This window comes from Thermobia domestica, chromosome 9 (genome assembly GCF_964235325.1).
Source record: "Thermobia domestica chromosome 9, izTheDome1.hap1.1, whole genome shotgun sequence".
NCBI classification, from domain to species: Eukaryota; Metazoa; Arthropoda; class Insecta; order Zygentoma; family Lepismatidae; genus Thermobia; species Thermobia domestica.
The window spans coordinates 196,165,398-196,187,210 of record NC_137462.1 but is presented as its reverse complement, the minus strand read 5'-3'; the positions used below and the strand labels follow the sequence as shown (position 1 = coordinate 196,187,210).

Here is a 21,813-nt window from a genome sequence, read left to right as displayed (position 1 = left end):
TTTCTTGTTGGTTCCAAATTAGAGGTGAATTCTTTCCATCTGGCTGCACGAGAACAAATATTGTAAGTGTGCCACTATTAGGAAAATAACTTTTTAAAGATCTAGCTTCGTGTCTATAAGATAGCAGACATTAGTCGACATGAACAGTGAATATTTGTATAATGAAGCCATTGTACTTAGTTCTTACATTGTACTCTTGTACTAATTCTCAGTCTTTTTAAAGGGAGCATGGTGGCTCAGTGGTAGAGTGCTTACCTTTGCTGTGTGGAGTCCCTGGTTCGAATCCCGGGCAAGTAAGTTTGTGGTGGACAACACCGTGTTCGTGGGTTCTCTCAGGATACTCCCGTTTCTTTCCACATTATACTTCCATCATTTCCTTGCCTTAATCACCCGTCTCCCTTGCCCTAACAGCTATAATCGTGGGACATTAAATTGAAAGATTTTATAATTTAATTTCAAATGCCTTTTTTTAAAAAAAAGATTTTGATATACTCTTAAACCACATAGGAAAGAAACTGGTCTTCCTATTTCTCCTCAAGTGACTCTCGAGCTCTGCTAGACAAATGCGCTAAGACCTGCTTCCAGATGGAATAAATAAGTAATAGGAAAGTAAAGTTTTCTTTAAATTTCTCTAAAAACCTGACACTTCTGGCATGGTTAAGTATTCTTGCATTAAATTCATATAAATGATTACTGTGCCAACAGTTTTAATGATTTTATTTACTAGTCCAGAATCCATTTTTTTAATCGTTAAAAAAATAAAGATCAATGAATAAGTTAAATTTTCTATGCATGCCTATCGCATTTATTGTAGAACTATTTGTAAAAAATTCAATGTTCTCGACATGATATTTATTGGTTAGAACTTCGTCAGCTAAGTCTATGACTCAATTAATTTAGTCTTACTTCTTGACATACTAAAACAAATTATTTCACTGAATACTGGAAGTGATGGTATCACAATTAATTTCATAGAGGATATGATTGCTTTTAAACTTTGTCAAAATAAAATAAATTAAAAATTACAAAAAATAAGAATATGGTTTTCTCCTTTCATCATCTGTATTCCTCATGTACTAACCTTAGTATGAGCCATGCATCAATTTTCACGTATACCCTCCCGTTTGAAGGTAAGTACCTTTATGTTGATGATAATGAAATTGATCATCAGACAAAATGGAAGTACTATTGTTTCGTTTATACTGTACTTGGTTTAGGTTAAAGTTGAAGTATTCCCATAACCAATATCTAATGCAAATTCAAAACCAGTTAAAACGAAATATTTTATCAAAAGAAATATTTCATCCGTCATTCCACAGGATGAAAACCTCAGAAGGTGAGAAAGCTCAGGAACTGAATTTATGCATCCATAACAAAACACAAATCAATGCCAATTAGCGCTTTCATGAATAGTTATTTGTATATCCTGAGACACAGAATAGCGGCATGGGCGCCCGAAGGGGAGGGCAGGGTGGGGCCCGAGCCCCCCTCCCCTGGCTCACGAAAATGTATTAAATTTCTCAAGCTTTTCTTAATACAAATAAAAAATACCACACGTAATATAGCAACCAGGGATTTGAGCTCCCCGCCTAAAAACTTTTCTTCGGGCGCCCATGAATAGCGGCCACGGATTCTTTTTGAGATATATAATATTAGTGCGTTGTTGGCACGCTCGCTCTGCTCAGTTTTCGATTTCAAAAGCAATTCCGGAGTGTGCTTTGAAAAAGGGAGATACAGAAAAGTTTGCAGATAAAATTTTAGAATATTGTCCCCTGGCTTTATCAATGACTAAACACCTATTACTTTGCAATTACATTTCTTTCATTTTGTAAATTTCTTGTAGTACGAGACTTCTTAAATCTGACATTTCCTTACTTCAATAAACTTCAATAACCTATCTTATAGATATATTTTTTCTTGGCCTTGTTCTGAAAAAGAAAGCAGTACTGCGAAGACGACAAATGTCATTTACTCTTATCTATTTTCTCCAATGAATAACTATTTTTCATCTGGTCGAATTTATTTCTACCACATTTGTTAATCAAATTACAAGCAGTGGTAGTTGTTAGAGCAATGGGCTCTCACAAACACCACCATATCAGAAGCTGTTTGTATTTGCTATGAATAATATCACTTGAGGGATTGGAGCATATAGCTACATGAGTTGCTATAAAACAGCGATAAATCTCTCTTCCTCTCGCCAACTGGTACTTTAGAGACTACAAATGTAACAACATTCTATAAAAAGAACTTTTAATATTGTTCTTCCAATTGTGCAGTACTTTAATATTATATATATATATATATATATATGATAAAGACTTAGTTAAGACTTCTGACAATGTTTCGTTTACGACAATGTAAAATATAGGAATATTATTATGCAAACACAATTATTAGGTATTTCAGCTACTGAGCTCTATATTCTTGAATAGATAAATAAATAAAATGTCTTCCAATCATACGAGAAACAATGCATTAATCATACAACGAACCATCCATGCGTTTCACTTGCTGCATTATTACTACCGAATGTCATACGAAGGACAGGCTTTGTCACGGCAACGCAAAATCCAATAAACTCATCTCCCGCTTGTTTTCCTGGAAATGCTGCTTAACATGTGAACATTATGCATAATGATGTCCCATGCGAGCTGTTGTCCTCCATTTAATACCGAAAATTCTCATTTTCGCGGAACAAATAAAACAGTACTAACTGCATACATATAAACCTATGTTAGTTTGCTTTTAGACATACGCACGTATGAGTATATGGACCAAAAGAAAGCAAGCGCTCAAGTAGACCCTTCACTGAGAAATTACGAGCTATGTAAATTAAATACCTATGTTAAAAAAAAAAAAAAAACTAAACAAAAACGTGTTAATTTTAAAGAACGAAGAAAATGTCCTACAAACATGAATTTCCATGTCCATGATGCAAAGTAATCTTCAGGCGTGACTACATCTCGAATGACATATACATACTGGTAATATTACCTTCCTAATACATACTTGTATATATACACATACAAAAACTTTTATAAACAATTCATATTAACTATTAAAAAAAAGTCATTTCTGATTGAACATTCGCATTTCTATGCAACACGTCACATATAATTTAGAAGATGAAAACAAATAAATACAAATACCTTAACTATCTGGTTTACATTAGTTTTGATTTAGTAATTCAAAACAGAAATACAACTTTTCAGCAAAGCACAATGGCGAAACTGTTACAAATCGATATTTTAATAAAAACATTGTGCTTCGCTTGGAGACTGTTATTTCTAGTTTGACAAATATCTTGTATTTTACGATTTAAAAAAATATTTCTATGTCAGTTACGTTGTTAACAAACTTTATGTGTAAAATATCACTATAACATTTAATATAGAATACAATATATTAACCTTTGCAGGTTCAAGCGTAAGCACATTCCACTGTGGATCTGCATGGATTAAAATGCCACTGGAAACATTTACCGAAAACGATATTTTGTAAAGCGTGAAATTTGTTTCAATTAAAAACTACTGATTTTCATATTTTATTTTGTTTATATGAACATGATACATAATGTTCCTTGCATATTATTTCCAGGTATAAATTGTGAATAAAAAACATTTATTGTGGTGGTTGATATTGTAAGAGCAACACAACGCATTTGCAAGAATGTACACGAACTTTGCAAGATAGCATCACACTTGCCCTATTAAAAGTGAAGATCTCTATAACAGTCATTTGTTACTATATATATTACACTGTACACTCTTATTGACACAAAATAAGAAGCTGGAAGAGGTGGTCACATACATCCATAAATAAAAGCCTAAATTTCGAAAATGTGGATCTTTAGCGCCACACCTACCCTAGTTCTGGTAGGGTTAAGTAACAGCGAGTAGATTAACGTTTACCTCCGAAGTGAACTTTTCACAGCCGTAGCTAAATGGCTAGCATTCTCGTCTTTTGAGTATAAAATGCGGACGATAGAAATAAACAAGCAAACTTGCACTCTCATCAAGCCAACTTGAAATTATAAATATTTTCCACTAATTGTTGTAATCCTCCTCTCGTGGACAGAAGCAACAGGTATGGAAATGAAGTTGACATTTATATGTTTCAAGGTGCATCACATTTAAACATAAGTTTCAGAGAAAGGTCAATACAAGAAGTTCACTTACAGTAAATCCAAACCAGAAAGCTACATCGTTGGATGACAGCCAAATCAAGTAAGACATAAGACGCTGTAAACAGTATGACTCACGAGTACGTTATGACTCACTACATTACTAACAAAGGCGGAATATTCATTTTTCGTCGGCAATTCTTTCTCAGTACGAGTTCTTACAAACGAACGCTAAGTTCGTCATTTTCAAGTGATTTTGAAATAAATGAAGTTCCTTGAAGACACTCACTCTCTATTTATTTATTTTTACTTCTCTATTTGGGTTTCACTTATACTGAAGGAAGAAATATGTACAGTATGTGACAAAATATGCTTTAATAGCTTATATTATTACTTGACTAATGGATGTGACAATACTAGTTCAATGGGTGTCAACAAATTTTAACACGAATGTCCCGACAAAGTTAAATGTGTTTCTTCGTATAACATACATTATCAATTAGTAAATTAAAAGTAGTAAATTACACAGTTTCGGATCGCGAGTAGGCTTGAACAGGTCACTCCAATTCAGTCTTGCCGAATAGGAAAGAAAGAAAAATCAATCCATTAACCAATCGCTTAAAAATAAATTTAAAAAATAAATAAATAAAAAGTCATAGATGGATTTCCTCTCTAAACGAATATGACTTTACTTTGGCCAATTAAAACATTTATTTTAACCTCAGTATTAAAATTTCAGACGTATGGTTGAAAGAATATGACCTTTAGAAGATGGTTAAAACAAGACTGCACTATGGTTCCCCGGATATCTACCACAATAAAATGTTTTTAAACGCACAATCAGAACACACAATCAGAACGCACAATCACCTCTGTAACACTGCCGATGTCAAGATTAGTTATTTGATTACAGTCTTTTATTTATTTTTTATTTTTTCATTAACTTGTACACTTAAAATGGCTTATTTTGGCGCCATTTCTTTCTTTTCGTAATTGCTAAAAACTTCCTTAATTTGGTAAAAGTGTTAGTTTCCTGGTTTCGCAAAAATATTATAGTAATCGATTTGTGTCTTAATAAAACAGAAATTTTGATAAAATTTTGAACAAGTTTATTATTATTATTATCATCAAAAATGAAGGTCTTCAGCCTATTATCTGTGTCTGGATACGCACACTAGTTTCATAAGATCCTTGATACACATAATTTCGTTTCAACTCACATGTGATTTTTGCTAAACGAGAACACTTACATTTTCAATATATATAAGTATTTAAGTGCGTTTGCAAGATGTGACTGTTTTGCATCTCCAACAAACTGCTAACAGGAATTTTATTAGAAATTTACGTGTGCCTCCGTACGTTTATATGTACAGTGTGCTTACAAAGAAATAGCGATTATTGCTCCTTTTTACAGGCGATATCTTCAAAAGGTGATAATTCGAAATAAGCTTATAGAGATCATTACCTTGTCTGTGTCAGGATGTGCAATATACTATATATTGTGTAAATGTTGAACGAAAAGTGCTTCAAGAAAAATCATCATCATGACATTTTAGACAATCTCAAAGCAACATTTGAAAACACTAGATCTGTGAAAGATCAGATCCGTTCGAGAAACCCACGGAAAACTCCCAAAGAAGATTTTTAGATCGGCTATTCTTGTAGTACTATCGCGGACCTCTTAACAGATGCCTATCTTATAAAGAGCAGGTAATGCAGAAGCTGAGTGGAAATATTTATAGACCAACGCAACGTATCGAATTTTCTGAATTGGTAAAATGTGAAGTTGGTGTTGTATTCGACGAGGCGTACTTTTTTGTCAACGGAGAAGTTAGCAACCTGAACTTGGTACTAGAGCAAGACACATTCTCATTAGATGCAGATTTCCAAATTCAAGATGCCGAAAATTTATTTATGTGAAGAGCAGGCTAATTGAACCTAACTTTACTCACAGATCCTTGAATAGGAAATGGTACTCTAAGACATTAAGACGAGGTGAGTTGGTGTTAAATGCGTACGAAGATTGTTGGGCATACTTTCAGCAGAATGGAGTGCTTTTCATTACGTTCGCACGATGCATCAATGGCTAAAATTAGATAAGAAATTTAGATCCTTCTGACTCATAATAGTTTTTTTTTTTAATATATATCTCTGGAGACATTTTAATTCGCTGGCGCATTATAACAAAATCCACGACTAGTATTGTCAACTGTGTCTTCATGATACCTCTTGCAGAATATGAATAGGGATAGGTGGAAATGCATTCGTCTGAGCCTGGCTTTTGAAAGCCACAACATTAAGTGAGATAATGTGTGATACTTGTATTTTGAATTGAAAATTCCCTATATACTGAAAAATTTGAGACACCCTGTATTGGAGAATATCACGTGTTGTAGCCCAGTCAGAGTCTTGTATGAGTTAGCTTTATTAAGAAAACATTATTCTTGTTTAATGTAAGCTTCACAGAACTTAACGAGAGCAGAACTTTGGAACTTACCTTTCGATGAGGAACTGCTTTCTGGATCTGTTGAATTCTCCGTACACCACCAAGAAGGAGTGCCATACAGAGGACTAAGTGGAGTTGTTTCCATTTTGGTCACGCCCTGGGGAGGATGAATCAGCTGCTCTCTCCCTGGAAGAGAAAGAGCACATTACATATTAAGGAAGAAGCAGAGAATGCTATCAAATTACGTTCTGCAAGAAACGGAATGAAATGCGATTAAGTTCCATTTCCGTAGTAATGTAGTTAATTCATACAAAATTTAATTTCTTCCTTTGTAATAAAGCACTTCTAGTTAAGAGCACATTCCAAGGGTATCTATTTTTTTAAATCATAATTCCAAGAGCTTTCGTTTTCATTGAAAAATCCCACCTTGATTTTTTTTTAGCTACAATATATATTGGAAGGGGGAAAGATCAGTGACGCGGTTAAATTGACCGATCCCTATAATCCTCAAATTCAAAATGTGACTTCTTTAATTACATATATATAAATAATAATTTATATTATTTCATTACTAGTCCTTTAGACGTTTTTATGCTAACGTTGGGTAGAAGTCTGTGGTCGTCTACAAAGTAATCAATTCAATTCCTACTGACATTCGGAAATACAGTAGCACCACACTGGACTTCAGAGCCGTAGTTTGATCTCATCGGAAACGTCGGCAGGATTTTTTCAAATGGGGGCGGATAAAGACAGACGTACAAATGCAATCGCAAATACACACACATCTTGATGCACACATGGACATACTTCATGTAAAACAACGATTATTTACGCACAGTGCATAACTTTATTAACTCTAGCAAACATAATATAGTAATGAAGTATTTAATACACTATATAAAAATATTAAACACTATAGTGTGTATTTCGAAGAACTGAACCTCTTCGAAAATTCAGTACCGGTATTGGACAATTAGCTCTCCCTGCTTGTCTCATGCTGCGGGCGACAATGATCTCGCCTCGACGCATCATCAAAATAACACAAAGTACAAAGTGCTCGAAATGATCTCCATGCCAATTAATTTATCAATAAATACCTCACGATGGGTTTCATATATCATAATATAATTCGAGTTGATTGAGTTGAGTTGATTTTTAGTTTAGCGTCCCTTTCAGCAGCGAGGCTATATAAGACGTGGACCTACTGATTAACGTGGAATCCGAACCACATGAGCTCCCGCCGGGAATCGAACCCGGGTCTCCCCATAATATAATTCGACTGAGTACATCTTCGCCAAAACGTTTCTTGCTCCCATCTGCTTCACAGAATTAATAGTTACACCATTTACACTGATTAAATGAACAAACTCTTTTAAATTATAATATTATTATGTAGGATAATTCCAGTCTACTTTCAGAAACTGTAAAAATCCAAAATAAAAAAACGAAAATAACTGTAATTAAAATTTTTACTATGAGGTATTATTAGAACAGCGAGAAGGTAAGGCGTCTGGCTATCTACCATTCGGCTCGGATTCGATTTCTAGTTGAAGTGAGAATTCTTTGTTCTATCCACCTTCGAAAGCATTTTAGGGGTTCACGAAGCATCTGTCAAATGGATACCCGTAGAAACCTGAGGATAAAGACATCCGGAACTTGATTGCACTTGACGACATTCGGAGGCACAGTGTCGAAATCAGGCAAGTTTGCACTCTCAGTCTACATACTCGTGACTATTTCGCCCTATTACGAATAAGGGCGGGGAAAATCCATTCTTTATGACTGAATTGTGTTACTGTGTTATTTACTACTTAGTGTTCGTTGTTTCACATACACTTTACATTAGTGCTCTGCATAATTTCTCATTCAAAAACGAAGTACTAGTAGTGCTTACAGTGAAGTAAAATTTCATTCACACAAAATACGAATGACAACACATCACAAGTCGTGATTTGGGTTTCTTTTTAAAAATATTCACGATGAGATGACGCTTCCAACACAGTTAAACCGTTCTCCACTACATTATTTCACCTTCAAGAGAACTGGATTACACGAGCATGTCATCGGTCTTGGTTGTAGGTGATCTCCCAGCCTAGTTAAAATTACGGTTAAAACTATGTTTAGTGCATGTATTTCCGACCAGTGTCGTCTTAAAAGAATTATTGATCCCTGAGCAAACCAGTGAATTAGGGCCACTACGACTAAATTTTACACGTAACACCTGTAATTCTATTTGTGGGCCTCCAGGCAAGTGATCATCGGGCAGATACGTTAAGACGGCCCTAGTTATGACTTCAAATTTGTTTAGAATTTAACATCTCTTTTCGAGACCAAAACTATATGAAACGTGCAGAGCTTAGCTTAATAGGTTAGAAACCACATAAGTCTCTAGTGGAAAATACTCTCTGTACCAAATAAGAGACAACTTAGCCACCCACGAGAGTCTGGTTTCGATATGATGAGGGCACATGTGGTTAGGATTTTACTCTCACAAAACTTCCGTGCTGGAAAGGAACGCTCGTTTTCCTTTCACAAAACAAGTTCTTATAACGTTAAAAAATTGAAAAATTGGATTCCTTTACTACAGTATGCACATATATCGGGGGTTTCAATTAAAACGTTCAGTGCTTAAAAATCACAAGCAGCTGGAGACATAATAATAATAATAATAATAATAATAATAATAATAATAATAATAATAATAATAATAATAATAATAATAATAATAATAATAATAATAATAATGAGCGAGATAGGAAAATGTCACGAGTGCATCGCATGGAGCATTATGATTATATGGGAGTTCCCCCCCAAATTTAAATGGCAATGCATCATCATCATCAACAACAACAACAAAATGAAATGAAATGAAATCTTTAAGTTTTACGTCCCACGGTTATGCCGGTTAGGCTAAAGAAGACGGTGATGATGAGTAATGAATGAAATGGTGGAATGAAGAAAGTCGGAGGAAACGAGAACCCCGAGAAAACCCATGCACACGGTGTTTGTCCACCACAAAGTTCACTTGGCGGGGACTGGGATCGAACCTGGGTCCCCAAGCACCAGAGGTGAACGCTCTACCACTGAGCCACCGCGGCCTCAACAACAACAACAAAAGTCGTACACATGGGAAATCTTTTATGAAGACAGCAGATACTTTCTCAATTAAAATTTTCGGATGAACCGCAGGAGCCTAAGATGAAAGCCCGTGTGGGGCAAGCAAAATGCCCCATTTGACGGGCCCTCTGACATTTTCCTATCTCACGGTTTGCTCCATCTATTTTAATTTTTATATTTTAGTTTAATGTCCTACGATTTTGCTGCGAGGTTATGATGATGATGAACGAAATGGTGGAATGAAGAAAGTACGAGGAAATGAAGGAATTCCGATAAAACCCACGCACACGATGTTTCTTCACCACAAAACCCACTTGGCAAGAGCTGAGATCGAACCAGGGACTCTACGCATCAAAAGTAAACTCTATCCCTGAACCACTGCGGTCCCGTCTTATCCTTTTATCTCCAAGCGATGGTAATTTATAAGCACTGGACGTTTTATCCTTTCATCTATATATAAAGTTATGTAGTGTGTACGTATCTCAGAGGGCACCATTGTGTTTGGTAAGGTTTCAACAGACTTTATCCTGATACGAAGTTCTAGCAATAAGTATCATATTACTGTTTCATCGGAGTACAAGGACAGGGGGGATACAATTGTGATACTCTACAAAGTTTTTGTAAGGGCGCTAAAGTTCTAAAGAAGGTACATTTGAAGAATGAAACGAAAGCTTTCACTTTTAACATCCCATAATTATGCCCTTTAGGCTAAGGGAGACAGATGACTAACGCAAATGAATGATAATGGAAGAATTGGCGGAATGAGAATGTAGGAAAAAACAGGAGTAACCCGATAAAACCAACAGTCACGATATTGTCTACAACAAACAGAAGGGACATTTTAAACTTCTCGCTAGCAGATTGATTTTGTATGCGATGTTCTCCATCATCATGCGAAACTTGAAGTCTATCCTTCAAAGTATTCTTATTTTGAGAGTCTTTTAATTCCATCGTCTCCTAAGCGAAACATTTTGGGGGTTGATCGCAGGCTTCGTAAGCTTGACATCCGTTGGTTTTCCCGAAATTTTCCCCATAACTTTTGCCTTCACTATTCGCCAGATTTTCCAGTTTTCTTGTTTATAAATCCTATGGGAAATAACCATGGAATATTAAAACAAAATATTCGTACGATTTTGTTTCGTTTGAGATTAAATATAATCATGGAAGAGTGTCAGGCAAAGTATCAACGCATTATCGAAAAAAACATACAATGGGAGTTTAACACCCTTTTCTAGCGCAGATGGTATAAGACAAGTAAAAACAGAATTCAGTGTGGAGATAAATTATGTAAATTCTCACTGAGAATCAAACCTATATGATATTTTTTCGTACGTCAATTGATGCTTATGTTGTTATTTTGTGTCTAGAAAGATACCAGAGTCAACGGAATCAAGTCAAACATTGAATCTGCCGATTTAAGAAAAGTAATGTGAACTTAATTTAAAAAAAAAAAGTTAAAATCAATAAAACTAAAATGTTCAAAGCAGACATAATCGAATATATTGAATAGCATACTTAAAACCAATCACAAAATATTAAATTGTAATAATGACGGGCAACCAAACAAGATTTTCCGCCAAAACTTTTTTTCCTTGATGATCTCCTCTCCCTTCAAAAAATATAAAAATAAGCAAATTAACGAGATGAGAACACACTTACACTTGCACTTCGCATCCGGAACGCGATGGATTTTGTTGGAATTGTTTCCCATTAAGCTGTTTCCTCGTTCGTCGTCTTAACAGAAAATTCACTATCTTCTTCACTGATCCATTCCAACTATGTCTTTCGAGTGAGAAGCTTTAAGGTGCTTCGTAACGTGAGGTTATTCAAGGGAACCAACCTTTGTGTTGACGTGCACCCTGACTGCAATACTAATACTTCGGCCGCGATGCCTACTGAATAATAATAATGTTCTATAGTCCGTAGCACAAGAAAACGTATTTCCAGTCGTTTTTGCTCTTTTACTGGAGACTTCTTTTTTCTCTTTTTTCAAAAGCGTAACAAAGCGATGTTTTTCTGATAACATGTGAAACTTTTATTTTTTAGGGAAAGTTATGTAAAGAAATTTATACTTCAGTTGATTATTTTAAGTGAAGGAATCAATGCCTATTAAAACATTAGAACAATGTTTGCTTGTTACAGCCAAGCAGAACTTATTCCGAGATCAAAAACGTCAAATTGGTGTTGTGATACTATCTTTTCTTAGACAAAGTGTGAATACATTTCACACATATAAGAGAAAGTGCTTTTATGCTCACCGAAGGAGCTTCAAATCACAAACAAAACGTCAACATGGACAGACAACACAAACTAAATTTTGCTTCTGATTTTGCTTTCATTTTTCTTCCTGCATTCCTTAATGCTTTTCTTGAGTTTCCGCCTTTTTGAAAATTTTAAATCCACATACATTAATACAGGAAATAAGATTTTTCTGTATCTGAAAACGTAGGTATTTCATTGAACTAATCAAAAGCTGTGCAAAATACGTGAATGCTTTGAAACAGAAAACTTTGGAAGTAATTAACAGGAACGATCACCATGGAACGGAACAGGAAGAATGGCTTCCATCCTACCATTACTCAAGACTACACGCTGTATCACTGGCGGATCCACGTGGGGGGCGGAGGGGGCGACCGCCCCCCCAAAGGTGTTATTTTTTTTACTTTCAGCATTTATTCTTGAGAAATATAAATATGGTCTTCTCCCTACCGATCCAATCTGTGTGACAAGCCTAGCAGAGTCTAATCAAAATGTGTGGTACTTAATAGTATTTAAAGTTGAATCTGAACCACTATAGTGCGTTCAATGCATACTCACCGGGAATCAAACCACAGAACCTCATGCATCAAAGATCAAAGGTAGTTTTGCTAGGTACTAGATAACAAAGAGAGCAGTGACTCTTGGGGTTCAACACGGGAACATTAGGAAGGGATCAGGTGTTCATTGTGGCTTTTAATGGCATCTCATCTTTCCTTGGGAAATAACATAAGCTAGCTGTTATTGTAATTCATATATAAAACACGAAGTCCTGAGTGAATAAATAATCTTCACACAGGCCAATCCGCTTAAGCTAGAAACTTGAAATTCGGACAGTAGAAAAGATTTGTGACGTAGGGTATCACTAGAAAGGATTTTTTGGAAATTCGAAGAAAGGAAGGGGCGATGGAGTGGAAATTATTTTAATAAGGTGGCCATCTCTCCGAATCCCTTAAGGTTAGAGACTTGAAATTTGATATTTATATCATTTAAAATTATTTGACACACGTTTCAACGTTTTTTTGATCTTCTAATAAAATGGGGGGGAAGAGGTGGGAAGAAAAGGGACGGGGATTACAATTATTATAATATGATATCAATATCTAAGAATCTTTGAAGGTTAGAAACACGGAATTTGCCAGGAACAAGAAAGGACGTAGATTTGATTTTGTGCTGTAATTTTTACAAGGTGACTAAGACCGTTCTGTGGGTTTCCGCCCGTTGTGGTTTTTGCCCATAATTATTTTCAACTTGTGGGTACTCCCCGAAAGTCATGAGTCTGAGTCTACAGTTGAACTTCTTGGATGTATCTGAATCGCAAAGAAAATCAAGAAAGATGAACGAACTTTTCTAAATTTTTAAATGAAACAAAAGGGCACAACTACAATCGCAAAAAAAAGTGTTTATATAGTATATTTTTAATAAATAGTTATATATTATGCATATGATATTTGTTTTGTTTGTTTAACGTCCAACGATTGTGCCAGGACGGCTAAAGGAGACGTGGACCTACTGATTATAATGGAATCCGAACCACTTTTTTTCGTTTAACTGTACTCCCACCGGGAATCGAACCCGGGACCACGTGCACCAAAGGTAAGCGTGTTAGTCATTAGGCCAAACGGGGTTCATATTATGTCTGAGATGAAAGAAAACCAAGTTATATGTACTTTATTCTCCATTGGTAATTTCGTTAAAAGGTGAATTTTTCAATATTCAATTTTAATTTACATTTTTTCAAATATCTGATATTGTCAAATAATATCACCAGTCGGTATGTTAAAAGAAGTATGGTTTGTGCGCAGTAATGAACGGAAACATCATTTTGGTTTTACATTTCTGATCTTTCGTTCATTTTATTGTAGGCTTTGATAATGCTTTTTACTATTTATGCATTATAATGGCTTATATTGTGATTCTATATAATTTTAATTCATACTTTAATTCATGTAAAATTTATACACATTTCGTGCTAGATTTGACAAAATTTCTGTTGCGTTTGTATAAGAGAACACTTAGTATTGATTTTTTTGTTATTACATTATTTACAGTATTTTATTGAATAAATTATGCACTTACCTTCGTAGTAACTAGCAATTTATATGGTTAAGGAGTTCTGCAATATATTATATTTATATAGAATTTATATTCACAATTCATTTCTTTATATGTTACTGCTGTAGTTTGACTTCAAACCGTCGCTCTGGGTTCCTGTTAGCAGTATAATAGTGTTTAAATGCAGTGATGATTAGTATTATGCATTCGAAAGTGTATCCATTTCATTCTCCTGTACTTGATCTGTGCCCTTGTGTGAGCAGGCTAGTTCTTCTAAGGGAGAAACCATAACATTCTTATGTCGGGGAAAAACCACGGAATTCATGTTCGGGCAATCGCCAAGAGGAATAATCACGGTGCTAGTAATACATCCTTGGAGTTCAGTTTGAATATTATTCTTTTTTCTTTTCAATTTTCAATCTGCTGAATTATATCCTGATATAAATAGAAATGAAAGCAAATTGTAAAGATTGCTCCCCTATGTTTTGGCCCACTTGCAACACTGTGTACTATATACTACTGAACATCATTTTATAATTAATTATTGTATTATTTTTAAGCTACCAAGAAATGGATAGAAATATCATAATGTCTTTTGTAATTTGTGAACATTTTGTATTATTCTTTATGCTTGTATACCGTTATCTATTTTTGCATAGACCGATTCTTTTTTTTTTTTAACTGTTGTCCCGCTATTCTTATTCAAAATATAAATGATTAGACCAAATTGTACACTCTTTCGTTAAAATGAATGCCATCGTCAATACAGCATTTTGTTTTGTACAAGTACTGTGCAAGACAGCGCGTCTGATACATAGCTCTGACTAGTTGTGAAGTGAATCATGACACCGCCACGCCTCCGAAACGGAAGTGCATATTTAATTTAAATTTACGGAAAGAATATACTTTCATAATAAAAAAAAAAAAAAAAAAAAAAAAAACTTACAAATTCGGGTTCCTTTACACTCCCCCTTCAGCCCCAGATTCATTAGCGTCCCATTCTTGCAAATTAAAACTATGGTCACCTTGATTCTACACTCATTTTCCAGGAAGCGAACCGCCCCCTCCAAACGATCCTTCTGGATCCGCTAGTGCGCTGTATAAATACATTGCTTTCTATTGGCTGTTCCAAGAGAAGACATTTTATTCAGTTAAAAACAGTTTTAGTCAGCATGTTAGCAATTATGTAACTAAGATTGTAATATATAGAAAACAAACAACAATCCTGCACAAACATTTCCATGAACAAGTCTTATTTACAGCTTTCTATTATAGCTAACGTTACAGTACTATTATGTTGATTCTTTATTTTTCCTGCTAAATTATCCTTTCTTCTTCCTTCTTTATGAGCAGAAATATTTTAGAGTCATTTTGAATTTCTTGCGGTTTTGTTTGCAATCAACAGAATAGAACTGATCGGACTTACTTCAACTTCCTGGGTGGATTCTTTTAGATTTCCCCTACTAAGTTTACAGCAAATATCAGGTTGTCTAAAAAGTATTGAGCCTTTGGGGGTCACAACTGAGAATACATTTATTGTAATTTATAAAGAATGTTATGCACCATTTTGTTCGATGACATGTCATTTTTCCTGCAACACCATGATCCCGTCGCTATAGAATTTTTATGGTTTTTGGTCAAAAAATGGTAACATCTGCTCATTACAGGCCTCTTTTTGAAACTAACTTTACACCATTCAGTGAGTACTGCAGAGATCGAAACAAATGACAGTCTGACGCGATAGATCCGCCTATATAGTGGATGCTTTAAAATGTCCTTTCTAAGTTTACTCAATTCATGATGAGTTGTTTGATATGTTTGAGGTCTGGCGTTGTCAGTGTGTTATACGACATACTTTCTGCTGATCACTTCCGGCTGTTTCCTTTGAATTCCTAGGTGCACTCGCGCTGATTGCTGACAGTACGGATTCAGGTCTATCGTTCTATCCGATGTCAGCAGCTCGTGATGCACGGTGGCCTCCAAATCGCACCAAACGCATAGCATAACCCTTCTGGAAGTCAGTGTGGGATTTATCACAGACTATGGATGTTCTTCTCCCCTCAATCATGATACTTTTCGCACATTGTTGTTATAGCTTACCCACATTTCATCACTCGTGATAAACGGCTTCAGCAAAGGTTCGAGTTTGTTACGTTTCAGTACAGATTTGCAGACAGAAATTAGATTTAGTCAATGTCTCTGAGTCAGATCATGTGGCACCCAAACGTCGAGCTTCTTTTTCTAGTCAGCTTTCTCTACATGGTTTTACACTGCGTTTGGTTATGGGTGTTTAGAGCATTTGAGATGTCAAGCTGCTTACATGCCACTCTTGCTCGACTTTTGCCAGAATATCATCCAATTTTTCTGTGATTGGTCTCCCACTTTCAGGAGCATTTTGGACATAAACATTCCCACAATGAAAGCGACTGAACAATCTTTTGACTACTGGTTCTAATGACGTATCTTGTCCATAAAGAACATGAATTTCTTCACGGGCCTTCGCAGCATTTGCGCCATTATTGAAATAAAATTATGTAGCGTAGTTTTGTGGAAAGTGTACTCATCTTCATCGCGCAATATCTTACATATGATCATAAGAATTCCAACACTTTTTTGCACATCTACTAGCTTCAATTGTCAGCTGTCAAATGACGTTAGACTTAATCCGCTGCGACTCATACACCTTGAGACTTGAGACACTAACGCCCCCTCATGAGCAAAAGGCTCAATACTTTTACGCTACATGTTATTATTTGATTTCAAATATCAGTCTTTATAAATATGTAAGCTTAAAGCAAGTGTTAAAGAATTTTAATTAACTATATTTATGGGACAGAAAAATGAATGTATATATATGAGAGAACTAATGTAGGAATGAAAAACCAAGTAATGTTAGAATAATAGAAAGGGAAGATCATCAATTAAAATAATGAAAAAGAGAAGAACATAGATGAATGTCACATTTACAAAAGATCTTCTAAGAAACTGCTAAACAGCCTGGTGAAAGGAAAGCGAGGAGGGAGGAGATGATTAGGTATAATGGCCCATAGTATACGGAAGCTTCTGAATTTGCGAAAAGTTACCTACTTGTAATGGGAGAATACTGACGATGAAGATGAACCCCTTAGGAGCAATATATTCTATTCGTAAGCATAATATTCGGTACTACTTTATTTCAATTACTTTCCCGTTCGTCATATAAGGTTTCATTTATTTATAATTTCAGATCATGCATTAGGCACCCATATGCATTTATTCACTACAAACAATACAAGGATTTTATATTATTAGTAGAATATTTTTTTGCAAATTTTCCAAGCGATCCTGAACGATAATTAACAAACCAGAATTATCTAGAATCATAATTTTAAAAAAAATCAAACACGAAGGCAGTATGAAAGAAAATATTTATCAGATAGTGACAACATTGATAGTGATGCGGATCTAAATCTCACAGACCTTCACATTAATGTAATGTGGAAGTACATTGAAATGAAGAGAAAGAAAATTACCCAGCAACACTAAAGATGGAAACTGGTCAACCTTGTGATAACCAACGCGAAGTAGTATACGTTCAACAGCAAATCCTACCGCGTAACTTCGTTTCGAACTCACGATCTATTACACAGAAATTTGTATACAGAGGAGAATAATATCACATTAAAAGTTGAATTCTCAATTAGAAATGAGAATATTTTACAGGAAGTCGGAAACTTCCACTAATTGCCATCTTATAATCAAATCGCTGAAATTCTCGGTCTTCGTTCGGGAATGATATGTGCATGGAAAATAATTGAAAGGTAGTATATTTGAACCGCATTTTCCCCTAAGGATGCGTATTTAGATCAAAATAAAATTACAAAACGTAGCTCCATCGAAGAACTAAATAAGTTTGAAAAATAATTTCAAACGGTGCCACCGTTTCTTTCTCCTCCCCCTTTTTTTTTAATTTAAACAATATCCTCCTCAATATCAATATATTTAATCAAAGTGTAATGGCAAAACCCCACGTCGACTGAAGTGCTAATTATGCTGAATAATTCGTTTTGAACCTTTAAAATTCTGTTTAATAGCTTCAAAATATTCACCATTTTATGAAAACAAAATGAGAAACTCATATTATAACATTTATATATATATATATATATATATATATATATATATATATATATATATATATAAACTGCTATCTTCCCTATAAACTGCTATCTTCCCTCTTTCAGAATCGAAGTGAGGTTAACGTAAGCGGGTTTTCGACAAGACTTGAAAATCCGGGATTGTGTACCGAAGAGAACAGTCATAAAGTAAATACCTACCCTATCTCATATTTATCCTATCTCTTAAGACTAGTTGTCATATCGCATTATTTACAGCTTTTGAAATGTGAGTATGGAGGAAAACTATGTACACTCATATCCAAAATTATTGTCACATGTCTATAACATATTGTTGTAGGAATATAATGTGATAACGAATTCGATCGGTATTTATGTTTCTCAAAGTGTGGGTCGCAAGGTTTCTTCCTTTAAATCGTGAAAAAAAATTCTGATGCAGAATCATATATTGTGAAGTACTATTCAGAAAACAATGAGGTGAAAACTAAGAGCTTACTCTGAGTCCTGCCCTATTATACAGTCAGTGGAGATACTGGGTGGGTTAGGACGGGTGAATCAAAATCTTTCACGGGGTAGGGCATTGGTCGGGAGTAGTGTTAGCTCTGTATTACCTTTCTATGGAAACTCTTAAATCCTTTTTGCGCATGTGTACAATTTCATATGGTACTAACAAGGGACATCACCCAATTGTCCGGCTCCGATTTCAATGAAATTTTTATTGCTGATAGGGGACATGTATTCATTACTTGTGATGACAGAAATTTTTGCCATGGTGCAAGTTTTCTATTTTTTAATAATTTTTAAAGGTTGTGATGTGGTTAATAGAGATTACTGCAGATGTCCCTTACTACCCTTTGTAAACGGAGTGTTAATGAAAGAACAACCATGTAGATACGTATAGGGCCTAGAAGAAAGTCGTATGGTACGTATGACCTTGACGGTAGCCATCTTGAAATCCGCCATTTTGAATTAAGGTCAGGTTTTTTAAATGGGAACAGGATAATATGATACATAATTTCGGGCTAGAATTTAATCGGGAAGACAATGGTGAAGTTAGTTTTAAGATGCGCCCATTTGGTGAAAAGTTACAAGCATATTAATTGTTTATACTTACTATGTGCGTAAGTCCCTTACCTCCGCTTCTAACCCGCGTATTTATGATAATAAGTGGATAAAGGTTTCGGTAATACATATTATGCCTAGAGGGAAGTGATACGATAAGGGTATCATTGACGGCAGCCATTTTGAAATCCGCCATTTTGAATTAAAGTGAAGTTTTGAAAACTGAAAACCATAGCATGTGGCACCACATTTTAATAGTAAATTTTCCCCAAAAGCCAATGTTATGCTTATTTTTGTTCTATAGTTAACCAATATGAATTTATGACTCTTCTAATGTGCACGAAACGTCCATTATTCGATCTTTCAAATTGGCAACACTCCTAATTTTCATTGCATGTTTTAGGATTCCAACTTGCACTTTGCAATTGTTTCCATGGCTCATGTTTTCTAAATTTATTTTCTTTTTTCAAGAGTTGCGATTTGTCAGTTCATGAATAGTGTTGGGATAAGCATCCAGCAATCTTTCTGAAGTTTGAAGACTTGCCATGCAATTATTAATTTCATAGGCAATGTAATTATTTATTTCCTATACCTGCCCTTCAAAAACTCGTTTACTGACATAAATCATCGCAGAACGAAAGAACTCCAACTTTGCATTCAGGTAATACCGGAGACGTAGCTTGTAATGGATAGTAGATGAGACGAGAAATAAGTTGAAAATTCACTTCAAAAAAGGAAACGAAATATGATTGTTGTGTAAATCAATGGTCTTTTGTTTTGTTTTATATTTATTTGTTTATTGTATATTTATTTATTTATTTTCTATGGCAATGTTTTAGCTAGTCAGACAAAAGAGTCATTCGTTTTCTAATGATTGTTGTCGATGGTTCATGTTTGTAAGATTTATAATCAGTATTGATCGAGAACTCGATTAAGTTACACCTCTTTATAAACAAGTTACCTGTTTTCATATTTTGTTCACGGTACAAACAGTGTTGGGAACAGTCATATTATGTCTCTTTGATATTTTCTATCATTGCTGCTCTTCCTTTAAAGTTATAAATTCGTATTTATTTTTAAAGAAAAATACTTTTTGTCGTTTGCGCAACATGTAGGCTACATTTCATGATAATTTTGAGTTCTTGTTACACCAATTTCTTATAATTTCATTTGTATTTCTTTACATCACATAGGCCCATAGGTACCTCATGTACTCTGGGTTACAGTTACACTGCCTAGGAAATTAATAATTACATGGCAAGTCTTCAAAATTCAGAAAGATTGCGGATGCTTATCCCAACACTATTCATGAACTGACAAATCGCAACTCTTAAAAAAAATGTAATAAATTTAGAAAACATGAGCCATGGAAACAATTGCAAAGTGCCAGTTGGAATCCTAAAACATGCGATGAAAATTAGGAGTGTTGCCAATTTGAAAGATCGAATAATGGACGTTTCGTGCATATTAGAAGAGTCATAAATTCATATTGGTTAACTATAGAACAAAAATAAGCATAACATTGGCTTTTGGGGAAAATTTACTATTAAAATGTGGTGCCACATGCTATGGTTTTCAGTTTTCAAAACTTCACTTTAATTCAAAATGGCGGATTTCAAAATGGCTGCCGTCAATGATACCCTTATCGTATCACTTCCCTCTAGGCATAATATGTATTACCGAAACCTTTATCCACTTATTATCATCAATACGCGGGTTAGAAGCGGAGGTAAGGGACTTACGCACATAGTAAGTATAAACAATTAATATGCTTGTAACTTTTCACCAAATTGGCACATCTTAAAACTAACTTCACCATTGTCTTCCCGATTAAATTCTAGCCCGAAATTATGTATCATATTACCCTATTCCCATTTAAAAAACTTGACTTTAATTCAAAATGGCGGATTTCAAGATGGCTGCCGTCAAGGTCATACGTACCATACGACTTTCTCCTAGGCCCTATACGTATCTACATGGTTGTTCTTTCATTAACATTCCATTTACAAGGGGTAGTAAGGGACATCTGCAGTAATCTCTATTAACCACATCACAACCTTTAAAAATTATTAAAAAATAGAAAACATGCACCATGGCAAAAATTTCTGTCATCACAAGTAATGAATACATGTCCTCTATCAGCAACAAGAATTTCATTGAAATCGGAGCCGGACAATTGGGTGATGTCCCTTGTAAGAAATAAATTTACAATACACTTGCTCGATAGTCACTGACTGATATTCTCGTACCGACAGGGCCATTATATTCATAAATTTACATTACAATTTAGTTAGAAAGTGAGATATTTATGATAGATATAAAAGAAACCAACTAAATCTTGATTTATTAAAATTTAAGCATCGAGCTCTATACTTTGAAACATTCGTGGTTGCTCGGAGTGTTTACAGAATCCCCAAATACTGTAAATTTCATGTTAATTAATCATATGAACTGTTATTGAACGAACTGGAATTAGAGATATTTACGGAATTTAATTGCTTTGAAACACATCACCATTATGTAGAATGTCAATGTGCATTAGAATAAAAGTAAGTAGGCACAAAATACTTTTTATTATTTAATGTGGGTCGCTGTAACAACAAGTTTGAGAACCACTGTCTTATAATGTTAGTATG

At 34.8% G+C, this 21,813-nt stretch overlaps 2 protein-coding genes across 7 annotated transcripts in view; one reads left to right on the top strand and one right to left on the bottom strand.

The window, feature by feature from the left end:
- Window positions 1–21,813, top strand: part of LOC145660520 (serologically defined colon cancer antigen 8 homolog) — a 540,216-nt gene that overhangs the window by 119,933 nt on the left and 398,470 nt on the right. The gene's annotated exons all lie outside the window — the stretch shown is intronic.
- Window positions 1–21,813, bottom strand: part of LOC145660518 (uncharacterized) — a 443,921-nt gene that overhangs the window by 204,370 nt on the left and 217,738 nt on the right. For 5 of the 6 annotated variants that reach the window (XM_081725684.1, XM_081725686.1, XM_081725687.1 and 2 more), the window contains one exon: window positions 6,624–6,758. In XM_081725684.1, the coding sequence (XP_081581810.1) occupies window positions 6,624–6,758 (135 nt within the window). Of the gene's footprint in view, window positions 1–6,623; window positions 6,759–11,348; window positions 11,502–21,813 lie in introns of those variants that run through there. The other variant, XM_081725690.1, reaches the window with a different exon arrangement.